The sequence below is a fragment of the Carlito syrichta genome, unplaced genomic scaffold, assembly GCF_000164805.1.
Source record: "Carlito syrichta isolate Samal-C Ts95f unplaced genomic scaffold, Tarsius_syrichta-2.0.1 Scaffold308224, whole genome shotgun sequence".
NCBI classification, from domain to species: domain Eukaryota; kingdom Metazoa; phylum Chordata; class Mammalia; order Primates; family Tarsiidae; genus Carlito; species Carlito syrichta.
The window spans coordinates 246336-260768 of record NW_007252320.1 but is presented as its reverse complement, the minus strand read 5'-3'; the positions used below and the strand labels follow the sequence as shown (position 1 = coordinate 260768).

Here is a 14433-nt window from a genome sequence, read left to right as displayed (position 1 = left end):
TTAGGGACAAAAGCACAGGCCACACTGTTCCTGTGAGTGCTGTAGGAAGGGGCTCCCGGCTATGGGCCTGAGAGCCTAGCACTGAGCAGCTGGGAAGGAACCTCCTGGAAGGGGTGGGTGAAACTCCTGCCCAGCCTCATACATGAACTGTGACCCACAGTAAGAAATACGATTGCCACACAACCCAACATGCACACACATACATGTCTTTATGTGTCTTCACTCCCTAAGCAGATTTTCACAAAATGATAATTACCCTGACTGCAAGCAATATACTCTGATACCTCCTAGTTCAAAGTTATTTTCAATGCTGGTCACAGTCACTAAATTTATTTCATGACCCACAGTTTGGGAAAAATACTTTATGGGATATTTCGTCGAAGGTTTGTCTAAGCCAGTTGGGCTTCTGCCAATTTCCTCCCACAAGGATGTGAGTAAACAAAGATGACAGAGGAGCCACCAGTCTCTGCTGCACATGTTTGTTTTGGTTTGGTTTTTGTTTGTTTTTTTAAGTTGGGATCTCACTCTGTTGCTCGGGCTGGAGTGCAGTGGCACAATCACGGCTCACTGCAGCTTTGACCTCATGGGCTCAGGTGATCCTTCTGTCTCAGTCTCCAGAGTAGCTGAGAACATAGATGGGCACCACCACACCTGGCTAATTTTTTATGGAGATGAGGTCTCATTATGTTGCCCAGGCTGGTCTTAAACTCCTGGGTCCAAGCAATCCTCCCGCCTCAGCCTCCCAAAGTGCTGGGATTATAGGCATGAGCCACTGTGCCTGACCCAGACACGTTTTGATAAGGTTGCTTCCATCCATCACTATTTTCAGTTATTTGGGGGACGGGGAGAGGAAGGAAAAGTGAAGTTGAGAGGATAGAAGGGAGAGAGAAAAGAATGAAAGAACAAACAGCATACCTGGACCCCAAATTCTTCACTAAGGTTGGTGAACAAATATTCATAGCCATAAGCTGCCTTGCAGTTCAGCCACACAATGTGGTACGGACTCCGAGTGATCCAGCTTCGAACCAGCTCGACAATGCCACTTAAACACTCCCCCTAGACAGGATTTTTTGGAGACAGTTAACACTGTGAAAAACCTCACTTACCCTTTTCATTCCCAGCATTCACAGGTCCTCATGCCAAAGGGACAATTAGGATCCGGTCTGTCATCTTATGAACTTCCTATTAGAAACACGGCCATACCCTGGTTACCACACCATTCCTGCAGGTGCACTTACCCGACTTGGAATTTGATGAAATCTTGGATCACAGAAAGTAGTATCTAAATATACACTTTGGATGTCTTTTACTCTGGAAAAAAAATGGTGTTAGTCAGCCGAAGTGATATAAATGGTGTGTAAAATTTAAACTCTCAGCTGTTTCACAGAGTGTTCCACTCCATTTAGAATTTGTTTGTTATTGTGTTAAATCAACTTTGTTGGAAAATTATTTCCATTCAATAAAATATACAGATTTTACATAAATGATCCAGTGAATTTTGACAAATTCATGTAAATACTGCACTAATCAACATAGAGAACATTCCATTGCTATATTTCAAGGAGAAAAATTTGCTCTGCTATTATAGTTATTATAATCAAGTTTGATTTCTAGTAGAAACAATGAATTGTGTTTGCTGGGAAAAGAGCAACAAAACATTTTAAACTGTGCAATCCTACATTCAAGAACCATGTGAGGCCCAGTACCTGCCCCCAGAGTGTAAAAGCTCCATTCTGGAAGCTTCTCCTTTTGCCAATCTGAAGTCTCCTGTGTACAAGACAGTTCCATTATTGCCCTGAAATAAAAACCTGAAAAAAGAGATATAGCTCAGTGACATCTCAGTCTCATACAAAATCCTAGCAAAGCAAATGCACGCCAGATCGATAGCAAATGCTTCCAGCCAAAAAATCCCTTATGATACAGTGTTAAGGAATTCTAATTGTTCTAAAGCCACACCAGGCACTTAACTGCTATGTCTTCCTGGGGTAGAAAGAATAGAAGGGAGATGCTACCAAGTTTATAATAGATACTCCTTATGATGTTAGCACTCTCAAATATATGTTGAGATCATTCCTGCTCATGGAGAGAAAAATCCACGTGATAATATAAATGTCACTAGAGAAATACACAAAGACTTCCATCCATAAGAAAGCCACATTTCAGGTAATTTGTGTTTTTCTTAAGTCAGAGTCTCACTCTGTTGCCCAGACTAGAGTACAGTAGCGCGATCAGAGCTCATCACAGCCTCAACCTCCTGGACTCAGGAGATCCTTCCACCTCAGCCTCCCAAGTAGCTGGGACTATGGGAGTGGCCACCACACCCAACTGATGTTTTTATTTTCTTGTAGAGACAAAGTCTTGCTGTGTTGCCTAGGCTGGTCTTGAACTCCTCCCAATCCTCCCACCTCAGCCCCCCAAAGTGCTGGGATTATAGGCGTGAGCCACTGTGCCCAACCAGAAAGCCACATTCAGATTTGATCCTCACCTCAGTCCCCCACATTCAATTTGGAAACAAAGATTAAGGAAATGGCTAGAAAAATAATAAAATCTCCCAATGCATAATAATGTTTAGACCCTGAACATTCATTTCTACAAATATATATATCTACATAGAATAAAATGGCAAAATAGAAGAGCCCCTTACATAACTGATCCTGGACAGTGACCAGCTGGTAAGAGAGTCACAACAATCTCTTCCTTCTAAAAAGAAAATAAAGAAATAATAACAAAAGAAGTTATCATTAGGACCTAGCTAAATGAAGCCCTCCTTAAGAGAACACACCCCAGTACCTCTCAAGAAGGTGCCTTTTCTCCCCAACCTCCCCACTCTCCAAACCCTGGAAACAAGTGGAATCTCTGTCCACTCAACAAATGATAAGCAGAATTACACCAGAGGACTGAGTCAATTGCATCAGAACCAAGAGAAATGAAAATGTCTACACAAAAACATGTATATGAATGTTCACAGCAGCATTATTCATACTAACCCCAAGATGGAAACAGCCCAAATGTCTATCAGCTGAGGAATGAATACACAAAATATGGTAGGGTCATACAATGGAGTATTACGTGGCCATAAAAAGGAATGAAGTACTGATACAGGCTACATCATGGATGACACTTGAAATGTTATGTTCTGTGAAAAGGACCCAGACACAAAAGATCACATGTCATATGCACTGATGTGAAATGTCCAGATCAGACAAATCATAGTGACAGAGAGTACAGCAGTGGTTGCCAGGGCCCCAGGGAGGACAGAATGGAGTGTGATGCAGTTGAAGATAGGGTTTCTCTTTTGGATGCTGAAAATATTCTAAAATTGCTTATGGCGATGGATACATAACTCTGTGACTTTGACCTACATCTCAATAAAGCTATTTTTAAAAATGTAGGCCGGGCTTATTGGCTCAGCCTGCAATCCCAGCACTTTGGGAGGCCGATGCGAGTGGATTGCCGGAGCCTGCGGGTTCGAGACCAGCCCAGGCAACCTGGTGAGACCTCGTCTCTACCATAAATCAAAAATTAACTGGGCGTGGTAGCACACGCCTGTAGTTTGGCTACCTAGAAGGTTGAGGCGGAAGGATTGCTGGAGCCCAGCAGGTCGATGCTGGATGGCCGTGAGCATGCCATGGCACTCCAGCCTGGGCGATGGAGTGAGACCCTGACTCAAAAAAAAAAAAATAGTAAAAAGTCTGGACGTACCCTGGTCCGAATGCACACCGCACATTGCACCGTCCCACTAGGGCAGGGCCGCGGCACCACCACCTCTCCAGTCCTCAGTGGTTTGGGAACTCTGCGGGCTCCACGTGATGTGTCTAACTCGCTTCATTCTGAAGGCCCCTTTTGCATGGGGTCTCACACTGGTTAGATAAACAGCGCTCAAAAGCCATGGGGCACCAACAGAAACAGAAAAGACTGGGGCAGGACCAGGACTTCCCAGTGAAAGTTGCCCACCGCTGGCTGCCCGGCTTGGAGACTGCCTTCCACCAATATGCCCGCAAACAGGGTCACAGATCAATTACTGTAGTCCCCGAAAAAGTTCGCAGAGTCCAGGGTGGCATTTTGAAAAGGCTCCACATCCTTTTCCCCCATTTTTTAACCCAGTCTAAACTGGCTCTGTAGTCCTGCTTTAGGGGGATCATCTGATGCAATTCAACTTTAACTGTATGATCTCCAAAGAATAAGTGAAGTCTGTCTCTGTTCTGAACTTGAACTCATTCGCACAGTGCAAGACACTCTCAAAGTTAAACATGTCAAAGCACCATGTTGTTATCATCAGGCTGTAGAACAACTATTAACTAGATTTGCTGTAAAATAGGAAACTATCCACTAGCTCTAGGTATAATTTAAGGTTTAAAAAAAAAAGGTAGGTAGTCTTGCTGCTGCCCAGATCATGCTTCTGCAAATTTCCCTCAAAATTGGCCTCTATCAACAACAACAAAAAGAAGTAGGTCATAGTCCTACTTTTAAAACAGTATGTTCACAAAAGTATGCTTCTAAATTTAATTTGAGAGTAAATTGCATCCACCTAGGCAGTGACTTTTTTTTGTTTTTATTTATTTATTTATTATATTTTGAGTCGAGGTCTCGCTGTCATGGCTATTGCAGCCTCGACCTACTGGGCTCAGATGATCCTTCCGCCTGTCTTCCAAGCAGCTGGAACCACAGGCATGTGCCACCATGCCTGGCTAATTTTTTGATTTATTGTAGAGATGAGGTCTCATCATGTTGCTTAGGCTGGTCTTGAACCCCCGAGCTCAGGCAATTCTCTCCCCTCTGCCCCCCAAAATGCTGGGATTACAGGCTTGAGTCACCATGCCCAACTGACATTTTTTTGAAAAAGAAAATGATTCAGAAAAAAATTACAATATACATAAATTTGCTGCAAAAATATTAACTGCCATTTTATATCCTAAACATTTATAATAAACTTAATAAATGTGACGATGACATCATGTAGTAATAACAACTAGAGTTCCTGTCATTAGCCTATAATACTAAAACGGAGCAAGTCTAACAAAAAATAAGCCATGTCTAATCCTTTCTATGTAAGAAATAAGTATTTCACTATTAGGGACTGAATGTTTGTATTGCCTCCGAAAAGATGTGTTGAAATCCCAAGATGATTTTACTAGGTCTTTGGGAGGTGATTAGATTATGCACAGAGCCCTCATGAATGGAATTTGTTTCCCCACCCCCAATCATGTCCTATACAAGAAGCTCAAGGACACTTGTTTGCCTCTTCCATAATGGGGGAACAGGGAAGGGATGGCCATCTACAAGCCAGCACGTGGGCCCTCACCAGACAACAAATCTGTCAGAACCTTGATCTTGGACTTCCGGTCTCCAGATGCGTGAGAGATAAATGCTTGTTGTTTAAGCCACCAAGTCTATGGTATTTTTGTGAGAATAGTTCAATTGTACTTAGACCATCACAAAATTGTTTTTCCTAAAATTCCACTCAATCGCTACATTTTAATTTATGACTGAACGTTCAAAATCGAGAAGATAATCATTTTAGTACTGAATTTAAAAATAAAACAATATTTAATATTTAGTTACCTCGCCTGATGCTTCGTCAACTAAAGATATCTGAGTAGGCGTTTCGATTTCAATTGCTATCTATAAAAAGAAAATAAGAGATCATGTATATCAGTTTTTCATGACTTTTATGCCTTTGCCACCTCAAACACAAAAAGGGGATGAAGAAATGTTACAAACTTTCTCTGTATAACAATTTCTGATTTCACTAAATTTTAATGGCTTGAAAAAATTATAAAGCAAAACTAAATCCTTCCTTGAGGTAGATTTGGCAATATGTATCAAATGCCTTATAAATATATATCCTTTGCCACAACAATTCTACTTGCGTGAATTCCATTTCCCCCGTTCATCCCTACCACTTCCGTTCCCCTCACCCTTTGAATTTCAGTCTCTGTAAAAACACAGTCATGTGTTCTGTGTGTTTAAGTTTTGTGCTGCAGAACTGTCTGCATCAGCCCATGATACGTATGCCTTGTTTACCGATTCTAACTGCAGCAGAATGCTCCCTGGTGTACCTCCCCACTTCACTCGAAGAAGGAGAAGCACATAATAGGCGTTCAAAAAGTATCTGATAAATGAATATACTCAAGTTTTCATCTTTTTTAGTCCACTAATGTCCTAAAACCTAGAGTGACTAAAGTTTGGTTGTTAAGTACCCTTGTATTTCTGGAATAAAACATCTTATTCATGATGCACTATTTAATACTGTTAGAATCAGTTACTACCTTAATTGGGATTTTTGCATGTTTTTTTTTCTTTTTTATTTATTTTTTATTATAAAGATGTGGGGTACAATTCAGGGTTAGGTACACAAACGTTGATTATGCATGTACCCTTGTTGATGAGGTATGCCCCTCCCTCCCCTAGCAGTTTCCCTCAACTGCCAATCCCACCCCCGCCTCGACGGTTTCTCACTACTGCCAATCCCTTTCTTATAGTATTATGATAATTGTTCAAGGCCCGCTTATGAGTGAGAACATATGGTACTCTGTTCTTTGTTTCTGTGATAGATCACTGAGTATGATCAACTCCAAATCCATGCAAGTTGCTGCCAAGTCCATATGTTTGTCCTTTATGGCTACATAATATTCCATTGTATATATGTACCACTTTTTTTTATCCAGTCCAGCATCAATGGGCAGCATGGTTGGTTCCACGTTTTTGCTACTGTGAAGAAAGCTGCAACAAGCATACATGTGCATGTATCTTATCTGTAGAATGATTTGAGTTCTTCTGGGTGTACTCCCAATAGGGGAATTGCTGGGTCACATGGAAGGTCAATTTCTAGTTCTATCAGAAGTCGCCACAGTCTTCCAAAGAGGTAGCACTAATTTTCATGTATGAAATGGTTCTTTTTCCTCGTATACTATAATTTTCTATCTTGCTAGCAAGGTTGAGCTAACTATCTTTTTATTATTTCCTTCAACAACTATTTAATACAAGGACTATTTGTTTTTTGAACATTTGGTCATTTTTTAATGCTCTGAAGGGCACCAGAAATAATAACAGTTCATGGATGTCATCCATCGGGCTCGGCTCCCTGATATGGGGCAGGCCTGCAGCAACCCAGCTCCTGCTGGGCATCTGCCTGTAGCTTCTCCATGCTCTGGGCCAGGTGTGTGTGTGGTTTGAACTTCCCGTGGGGGTGGGGAGAGAGGTGAGAGACAGATGCGGGTTTCAGTTTGTCCTCCTAGGCTCTAGGCTAACCTTGTGGATTTCAGTTGGTCAGTGCCCTTCTCTGTTTCTCCTCTGGCTTTCCTTCTTGACTGCTGGACAGTTTGATCTGTAGTGACTTCAGGTCCAATGCTAGGGCAAGAGGGTGTAGTCTGGCTGCCATGGTTGGTCTGCAGAGGGGAGATGGACCCCTTCTCAATCAACAGATCATAAATGGAGACTGATGATGCCACACACATGGAGAGAGGATGAGAAAAACGCATCACCCATCATGGGACTTTCTGGGGAAGGTATCACAGCCGAGCTGGGAACAGACATGGCTCTTCTGTCCAAAGAGAGCAGGAGTGAGTGGCTCTGGTTTTCACTGTGGTGCAGGATGGGCTTGGGCTTACCTGGTTTGCACTTCCCGTCAGTGCCAAGACAGGGGTAGGCTTTTTTGTCAGTTTGCCCCAATGTAGGGCAGAAAGGAAGGAGGAACTGGGCCTTGACAGCTATCAGCAAAGAGACTCTTTGTGACACCTGGACACACTCCTCTGCCAGCTCCCACAATTATTTAAGGTCTAATCCACGGAATCAGCCCTAATTCCGTTCCCTCATTGTGGTTCTTCTCAGATCAAATCCTGGGTCGCAGAGGTTCTGGCAGTTTCTACTTCATCCAGTTGGAGGCTATTTTATCAGTTGTATGCATATCCATATCTTCTTGATCCGTTGTTCCTTGTAACAATAAATGACTTCCTCTTCAAAACTTTTTTTTTTTGTCTTTACCTCTACTTTGTATGATAGAAAAATTGCCACTCTGGCATTTTTGGCTTCTAATTGCTTAATATATTTTTTTCCTTCCTCCCTTCCCAATTTCAACCGGTATTTATTTATCCTTTGGTTTTATTTAGATCTCTTATAGACTAATACTGATGGATTTTTCTTATTTTTTAACCTAAACTGAGAATTTGTCTTTTGATCAAGAGTTGAATTAAGTCCTTCATATTTCTAGTAGTTATTATTATAATAGGACTTTTTTCTGCCGCCTTCACATTTTGTATGTACCAGACTTTTGGTTTTCTCTCCATGAATACCCTACATTGGGAGATCCATTTCATTAAAAAAAGATCAACAACAAAAAAAATCCAGTCTATTTGTATTCTTCTGATTGTTACCCCTCACTTACTATAGCTCATAAATTATGCTTATTTTTCCTACTCTATCCTACAAGTAAAGATTTTAACAATTATGCTAATAAATATTATACTTTATACTCTAAAATATTCAAACACATCTTAACTAGCAAGTCAATGAGATTAAACAAAACCAAAGTCCTTGATCAAGCTCTGGAGGAATGAGAAAAACAGCAACCACCAAATGTTGACCTCTTCTAAATTCCTAAATGACAAAAGACTAAATATAAATATTCCAATTAATATGGAAAACTATAGTATGTGAAAAATTGGGTTTTGAGTAATTACAATTTTTTTCAATCTACCTCTAAAAAAATATTTTTCACAAAAACAGAAATTAGTATTATTCAAAAGATAAAACTTACAATTCGTTTCTCCCAAAATCTGTATTTTGGGCTAGTTAACAACAACTCCTTAGTAACAGGTGAGCAGTATAAATAAACCTTCAAGCTGAAAGGAAGAAAAAAAAGCTGTTTTAGTACACTCCAAAATGAACCATCTTGGTGACTAGGAAATATATTTCCTCATATATCTGTGTTCGCTAAGAATTCAGAATTTGTGCTAGTACAAAATGTTAGAGTAGTTCCCAGCATACCTATACCTACTATTTCAGTGCCATCAAGAGCATAAGGAGGGGGGAAATACTGTGTCCTCTGACACCCTCAAAGAGTTGTCTCTCACCATTACACTGAAAATACATGCTTGTACACGATCAAGCATATCTGGAAAGATACCACTAGACACTAAGCTACCTTTGGAGAATGGAAAAGGGGTGTTAGGAACAGAGACTTCTGCTTTTTTTTTTCTGTTACCCAGGTTGGAGTGCAGTGGCACACTCTGGCTCACCACAGCCTTGACCTCCTAGACTCAGGTGATCCTTCCACCTCAGCCTTCCAAGTAGCTGGGACTACAGACACACACCACCCAGCTAATTTTATTATTATTATTATTTTTGCAGAGATGAGGTCGTGCTATGTTGCCCAAGCTGGTCTCGAACTCCTGGGCTCAAGCAATCCTCCCACCTCTACCTCCCAAAATGCTGGGATTACAGGCATGAGCCACTGCGTCTACCTGAGACTTCCACTTTTTAGTTTATGTAAATCCATTCTATTTTTTTAATGAATAGAAATTAATTTCATGATAAACTCTAAAAATTCAATAGTTTTGGATAGTCCACATCAGACTATATTTTCCAAAGATGGCTACACTACTGCATACCCCATCCATATGTGTTCTTCTTACATTAGCAACATTCCTCCATGACTGGAGGGGCCTGTGCTCATCACTATTGAACCTGGGCAGTCCTTTGTAACTGCTTTAACCACAGAATATGTGGTGGAAGTAACTGCATGGCTTTCAAGGTTAAATCTCCAGGCAATATAATTTTCCCCAGTCTCTCTTGGGACATATACTTTTTCACCCTGAGTCACCATGTAACAAGTCTGACTATCATGATAGCACCATGCTAAAGAGACTCTTTGGAGAAGAGAGAGATACCCAAGGAACCCCAAAGGCTCCAGCTGTTTGAGTCTTTCCAGCCCAGGTAGCAGACTTGCAAGTGAGTCTTCGGATAACTTCAACCCCATATGAAACCCAGTTAGGCAGAAACCGGCCATCTCCACACTATCCGGTCAGAATCCCTAACCCACAGAAACTGAGAGATATGTGATTAGCGTTACTTTAAGTCACTCAGCTTGGGGGTAATTTGTTACGCAGCAATAGATAACTGATACATAGGCTCTAAAATCAGACAGACCTGGTTGAAATCCTGGTCCTGCCACTTACTGGCTGCGTGACATTGGGCAACTAATTTAACCTCTCTGGTTCCTCAGTTTCCTCATCTGTAAAATAGAAATAATAATTGTACCTATTCAAAAGGTTATCAAGAAGCTCTAATGATAAGGTCAGGTCCAAGAGGGCAGGAATTTTCATCTGTGTCGCTCATTAATGTATTGTCCACCTCAAGTACAATGCCTGACTCATCTTAGGCATTCCAAAAGAATGGTTGAACTGAGAAATACACCATGCCCAGAATACAGGATTTCATAAATATTAGCTGTCATGATCAAGAACATAGACTAGGGCTATAAATGAGAAGAGAAGGCTGATATCCACTAGTTAAAAAGTAAAAAGGCCCATTCAAATATAACTTAAGAACTTGGAATTTAGATTTAGGCAATGACTGCAGGAAAAGACTCTAATCATTCAGCATTAAGAAAAAATTCAGTATTATATGATTCTTTATGATGAACAACCATTCTCTCTCTCTCTTGCTCTCTCTCTCTTACACAAATACACACACACACACACACACACACACACACACACACACACGCTCTTACAGAAATACAAATGAATGAGTTATTGCTGCATCCAACAGCATGAATGAATCACACAAATATAATGTTAAGTAGAATAAAACAAATATAAAAGAATCTATTTGGTCTGATGCTGTTTATATAAAGTTAAAAAACAGCCAAAGCTAACCCATGATGACAAAGCCAAAAGAGAGGTTGCCTCTGGGAGAAGAGAATGACTTGCAAGGAAGCAGGAGGTGGGATACTGGTACTGTTCTAGTTCTTGACCTAAGTGGAAGCCACACAGGTGTATTCACTTTGCAAAAGACCGCATCCCTATGACATATGTACTTTTCTGAATAGATGTTATCTCTCAATTAAAATGTTTGCTTAGCACACACACACAAATGCAAACAAATAAGTAGCAAAATTAATTACCTGCACTCCAACCTTCTTTTCATGGTAGGGGCTCTTAATCCTTTCATGTGATCTAAAAACAAAAGAACCCAAAATCATAAATATAATTTTTCCCAGAGGATTCCTTAGCCCCAGGAAACTGAGTTGTCTTCTTTTTTAGCTTCCTTTTGAGAGAAAACACATGAGGTTCACTTTTATGAGAACTGATTCACAAGGACTAGACTCTTCTGCAGGTGAAGAATCCTTCGAACGGGCAGGTTGTCCATGTCTGAGCCATTAAAAGCAATTTAAAAGGAGAGCAATTCCCTGAATCTGAGGGCCAAGTTGAAAGTACCCCAGCAGTCCCAGAAGAAGGAGAACTTCCCTTCACTCTCTGCTTTCATTTCGATCCAACCATCCCTCAGGTCCTCACTACATGTGACCCATTTACTCTCTGCCACTCAAGTTAGTCCATCTAGAATGTGCTAGGAAACCATTCAGGCTTAGGCCAGAATAAGCATTTCATCATCTTTTCGGCCTACTGTGACTGCACAGACCTGCTCCTCAGCCCTTTAAATTAGCAGACACAGAAAGACAACAACGGAAAGGTCACAATTAAACCAAACAGTACATTAAGTACATAGTGCATCTAATATATTCTGAATCTTTAGCAAGGAGATGCCTAGACAACAATAACCAGACACTTCTAAATTGTTTAGCTAAATCAAACCAATTCAAATTATTCTAATGACCACTATGATCACCACACACACAAGCATGCCCTCAATTTATATGCAGCCATCCTTAAACACGGCAAAAACAGGGCAGTCATCACACCTCACTTAGCAACCCTTGGCCAGACACATGTCCCACCAGGATAGTTCCTCTGTCTCTCATTGGGTGAATCTCCTTAGGTCCACACGTGGTCTAGTCTTTTAGAGCCTATTGGTCCATCCCAGGACGAGACTCTTTGTAACTAGGGTTTTCAGAGAGTTTCTGCCATGGTGAAAAGGAGGCTGAACCCAAACTCACTTAGTTGGCAGGACCCTATCGCAATTGCCTCATAATCCCCCGTTCCCTTCACCCTTGGGCCCCTTCCTGACAGGGGGTCGAGAGAACTTGGGTGAGTTTATTTGGAGCTGCTCCAATTGTGCCCAGAGTCTGCTTTTCCAGGGCCATTTTCCTTTTCTTTGACCAGAATAAATCATCTTACCTTTCCCCCTCAAGGGGTCTTCCTGGGCCACTATCTCAGGCCACGGGTCTCCTCTAATCCTCTGGACCTTTCTGAGGATGCTTACTTAGTAAAGCCTACCCTGAGCACAGCATTGGGTTCCAGAAGGTCCACAAACAGACAACAGGTGGGTCCATGGCCCACTCCAAACTATATCAAAATACGATGTTAATGTGTTTATGTGCATTTTTTTAGAAGAAAAATCCATGGATTCTTGTCAGATATTCTCAATTAGTATGCTTGAGCTGCCATAATGAAGCCCCATGGACTGGCTGGCTTAAACCACAGAAACTTATTTCTCGTAGTTCAGGAAGCTGTGACATTCAGCATCCATGTATGGGCTGATTTGGTTTCTGGAGAGGGCTCTTTTCCAGAGTTACAGACAGCCTCCTCACAGTGTGCTCCCACTGCCTTTCCTTAGTGTGCATATGTGGAAAAAGAGAGTCCTCTTTTTTCCTCACCTTATGAGGCTACCATTCCTGTCAAAGTAGGACTCCACCCTTATGACCTCATTTAACCCTAATTACCTCCTTTAGGTCTTTTAAGACCTAGCTCACTACATACAGTCATTTGGGGGGTTAGGGTTTCAATATATGGATTTTGGGGAGACAAAGAAGTCTGTGTCCTAAAAAGGCTATAAACCAATAGTAGGCAATGTGGGAAACCCCCAAAAGCAGAAGTTGAGTTTTTGCCCTCGATGAGTTTACTTCCTTGTTGAGTAAACAGATCCACATGTGATCAGAGAATAGAAAAAGGTGTCACAAATTGCTGTGGGGGAAAACAAACTCTCCTTGTCTGGTCAATACTAGGGAGAGTCCATCTCTTGCTTAATGTACAAAGGTTTGATGATGATTTCACAAATTCCCTTGAATAGATTGTTTCTCCAAACACAATACTCTTACAATTACACATAAAGGGCAAGCTTCTAAAGGATACTTTACTCATGGCTATCCCATTTTGAGTTCAGAGACTCCAGCGAGACCCAACACGAAAAGTAAAAATAGGGGCATCTTTGTCCAGCTTTGGATTCTCAAGGAAAAACCAAACCAAACCCTTTATTCTCAAGACTAAACAGGAAGACTCTCAAAAAGGTGCACAGCGCTAATCTGGCAAATCAAGAGAGAAGGTCAGGATCTTCCTCATTAAAGAGAAGTCATGAGCAGCTTTAAGCAAAGAAAAGCAGAGGCATTTCCCAGAAGCAGTGCCTTCGATTGACACCAGGTCAAAGTGACCGAATCCACACACAAGACAATAGCAGTTCTTCACACCAACCCTGGGAGGAAAGGCAGTATTTCAATATCCATAATTTACTTTAAAGTACTTCTGCACCCTGCACTGTGCTGTGGCTTTGTCACACGGATTCACTCAACAGGGTAGAGGCAGCATCCTGCTCCAGCACCCTGCAAGGCCACACTGCAATAGGCAGCAACTCCAGTGCTTCAGGTCGTCTCTGTCTCCAATCAGTGCCCACAGCTGTGCATAATAATCAGCACAGTAGAGGTTAAAAATGAACAATGGTTGTGAAATGAGCAGTGTTTAAACGCTGAGGATTCGCTCCCATCTCCACACGGAGCATCTAGCCTGAGCGTCTATCATTGATTGACCCTAACCTTAACCCCTAATCGGGTCCAGCTGTGAAATCGTAGTAGTGTAAGTATTCTGGTGGCCCGACGCCATCTGACGGTGAACACCCTGCCATCCTAGACTGGGATGAACCTTTCACAAGGGATGCGGACCGAGCATCCGGGAGAGAAGGGGCGTGCAGTTCATGGAGCTTGCAGACGGGTTGCTGGATTTGACAGCGGGTGAGTGAATGTCTGAGCCTGCCTGCTAGCCAGTGGTTGAGGGTGTGGCCAGTAGTGAACTGAAACTTGTTTTCTTATGCATGGAAGCGAGGTTGGGGCGGAATCGGGGGTGGGGTGGGGGAGGAACTAACTAATCCTCGTCAACCTCTGACCATCAGCCACCAAAAGAACCTAGGAGCAGTGCCTGACCAAGTGGCCTGGGCCAGCGCGCACCTGGCAGGGGCTGTGACTCCGGGTTGTACAGATGCGGAGATAAAGTCCCTGAGAGGCCGAGAGTCCACCTGGGACCACGTGTGCGGGCAAGCTCCCCCACC

At 42.0% G+C, this 14433-nt stretch overlaps 1 protein-coding gene across 1 annotated transcript in view; it reads right to left on the bottom strand.

Moving 5' to 3' along the window:
- Positions 1-11179, bottom strand: part of DCLRE1C (DNA cross-link repair 1C) — a 36717-nt gene extending 25538 nt beyond the window's left edge. The window contains 7 exon segments of the mRNA XM_021716169.1: positions 916-1056; positions 1239-1311; positions 1707-1808; positions 2645-2700; positions 5563-5622; positions 8756-8840; positions 11126-11179. Of these exon segments, the coding sequence (XP_021571844.1) occupies positions 916-1056; positions 1239-1311; positions 1707-1808; positions 2645-2700; positions 5563-5622; positions 8756-8840; positions 11126-11172 (564 nt within the window). The 5' untranslated portion in view covers positions 11173-11179.
- Positions 11180-14433: the final 3254 nt, after the last annotated feature.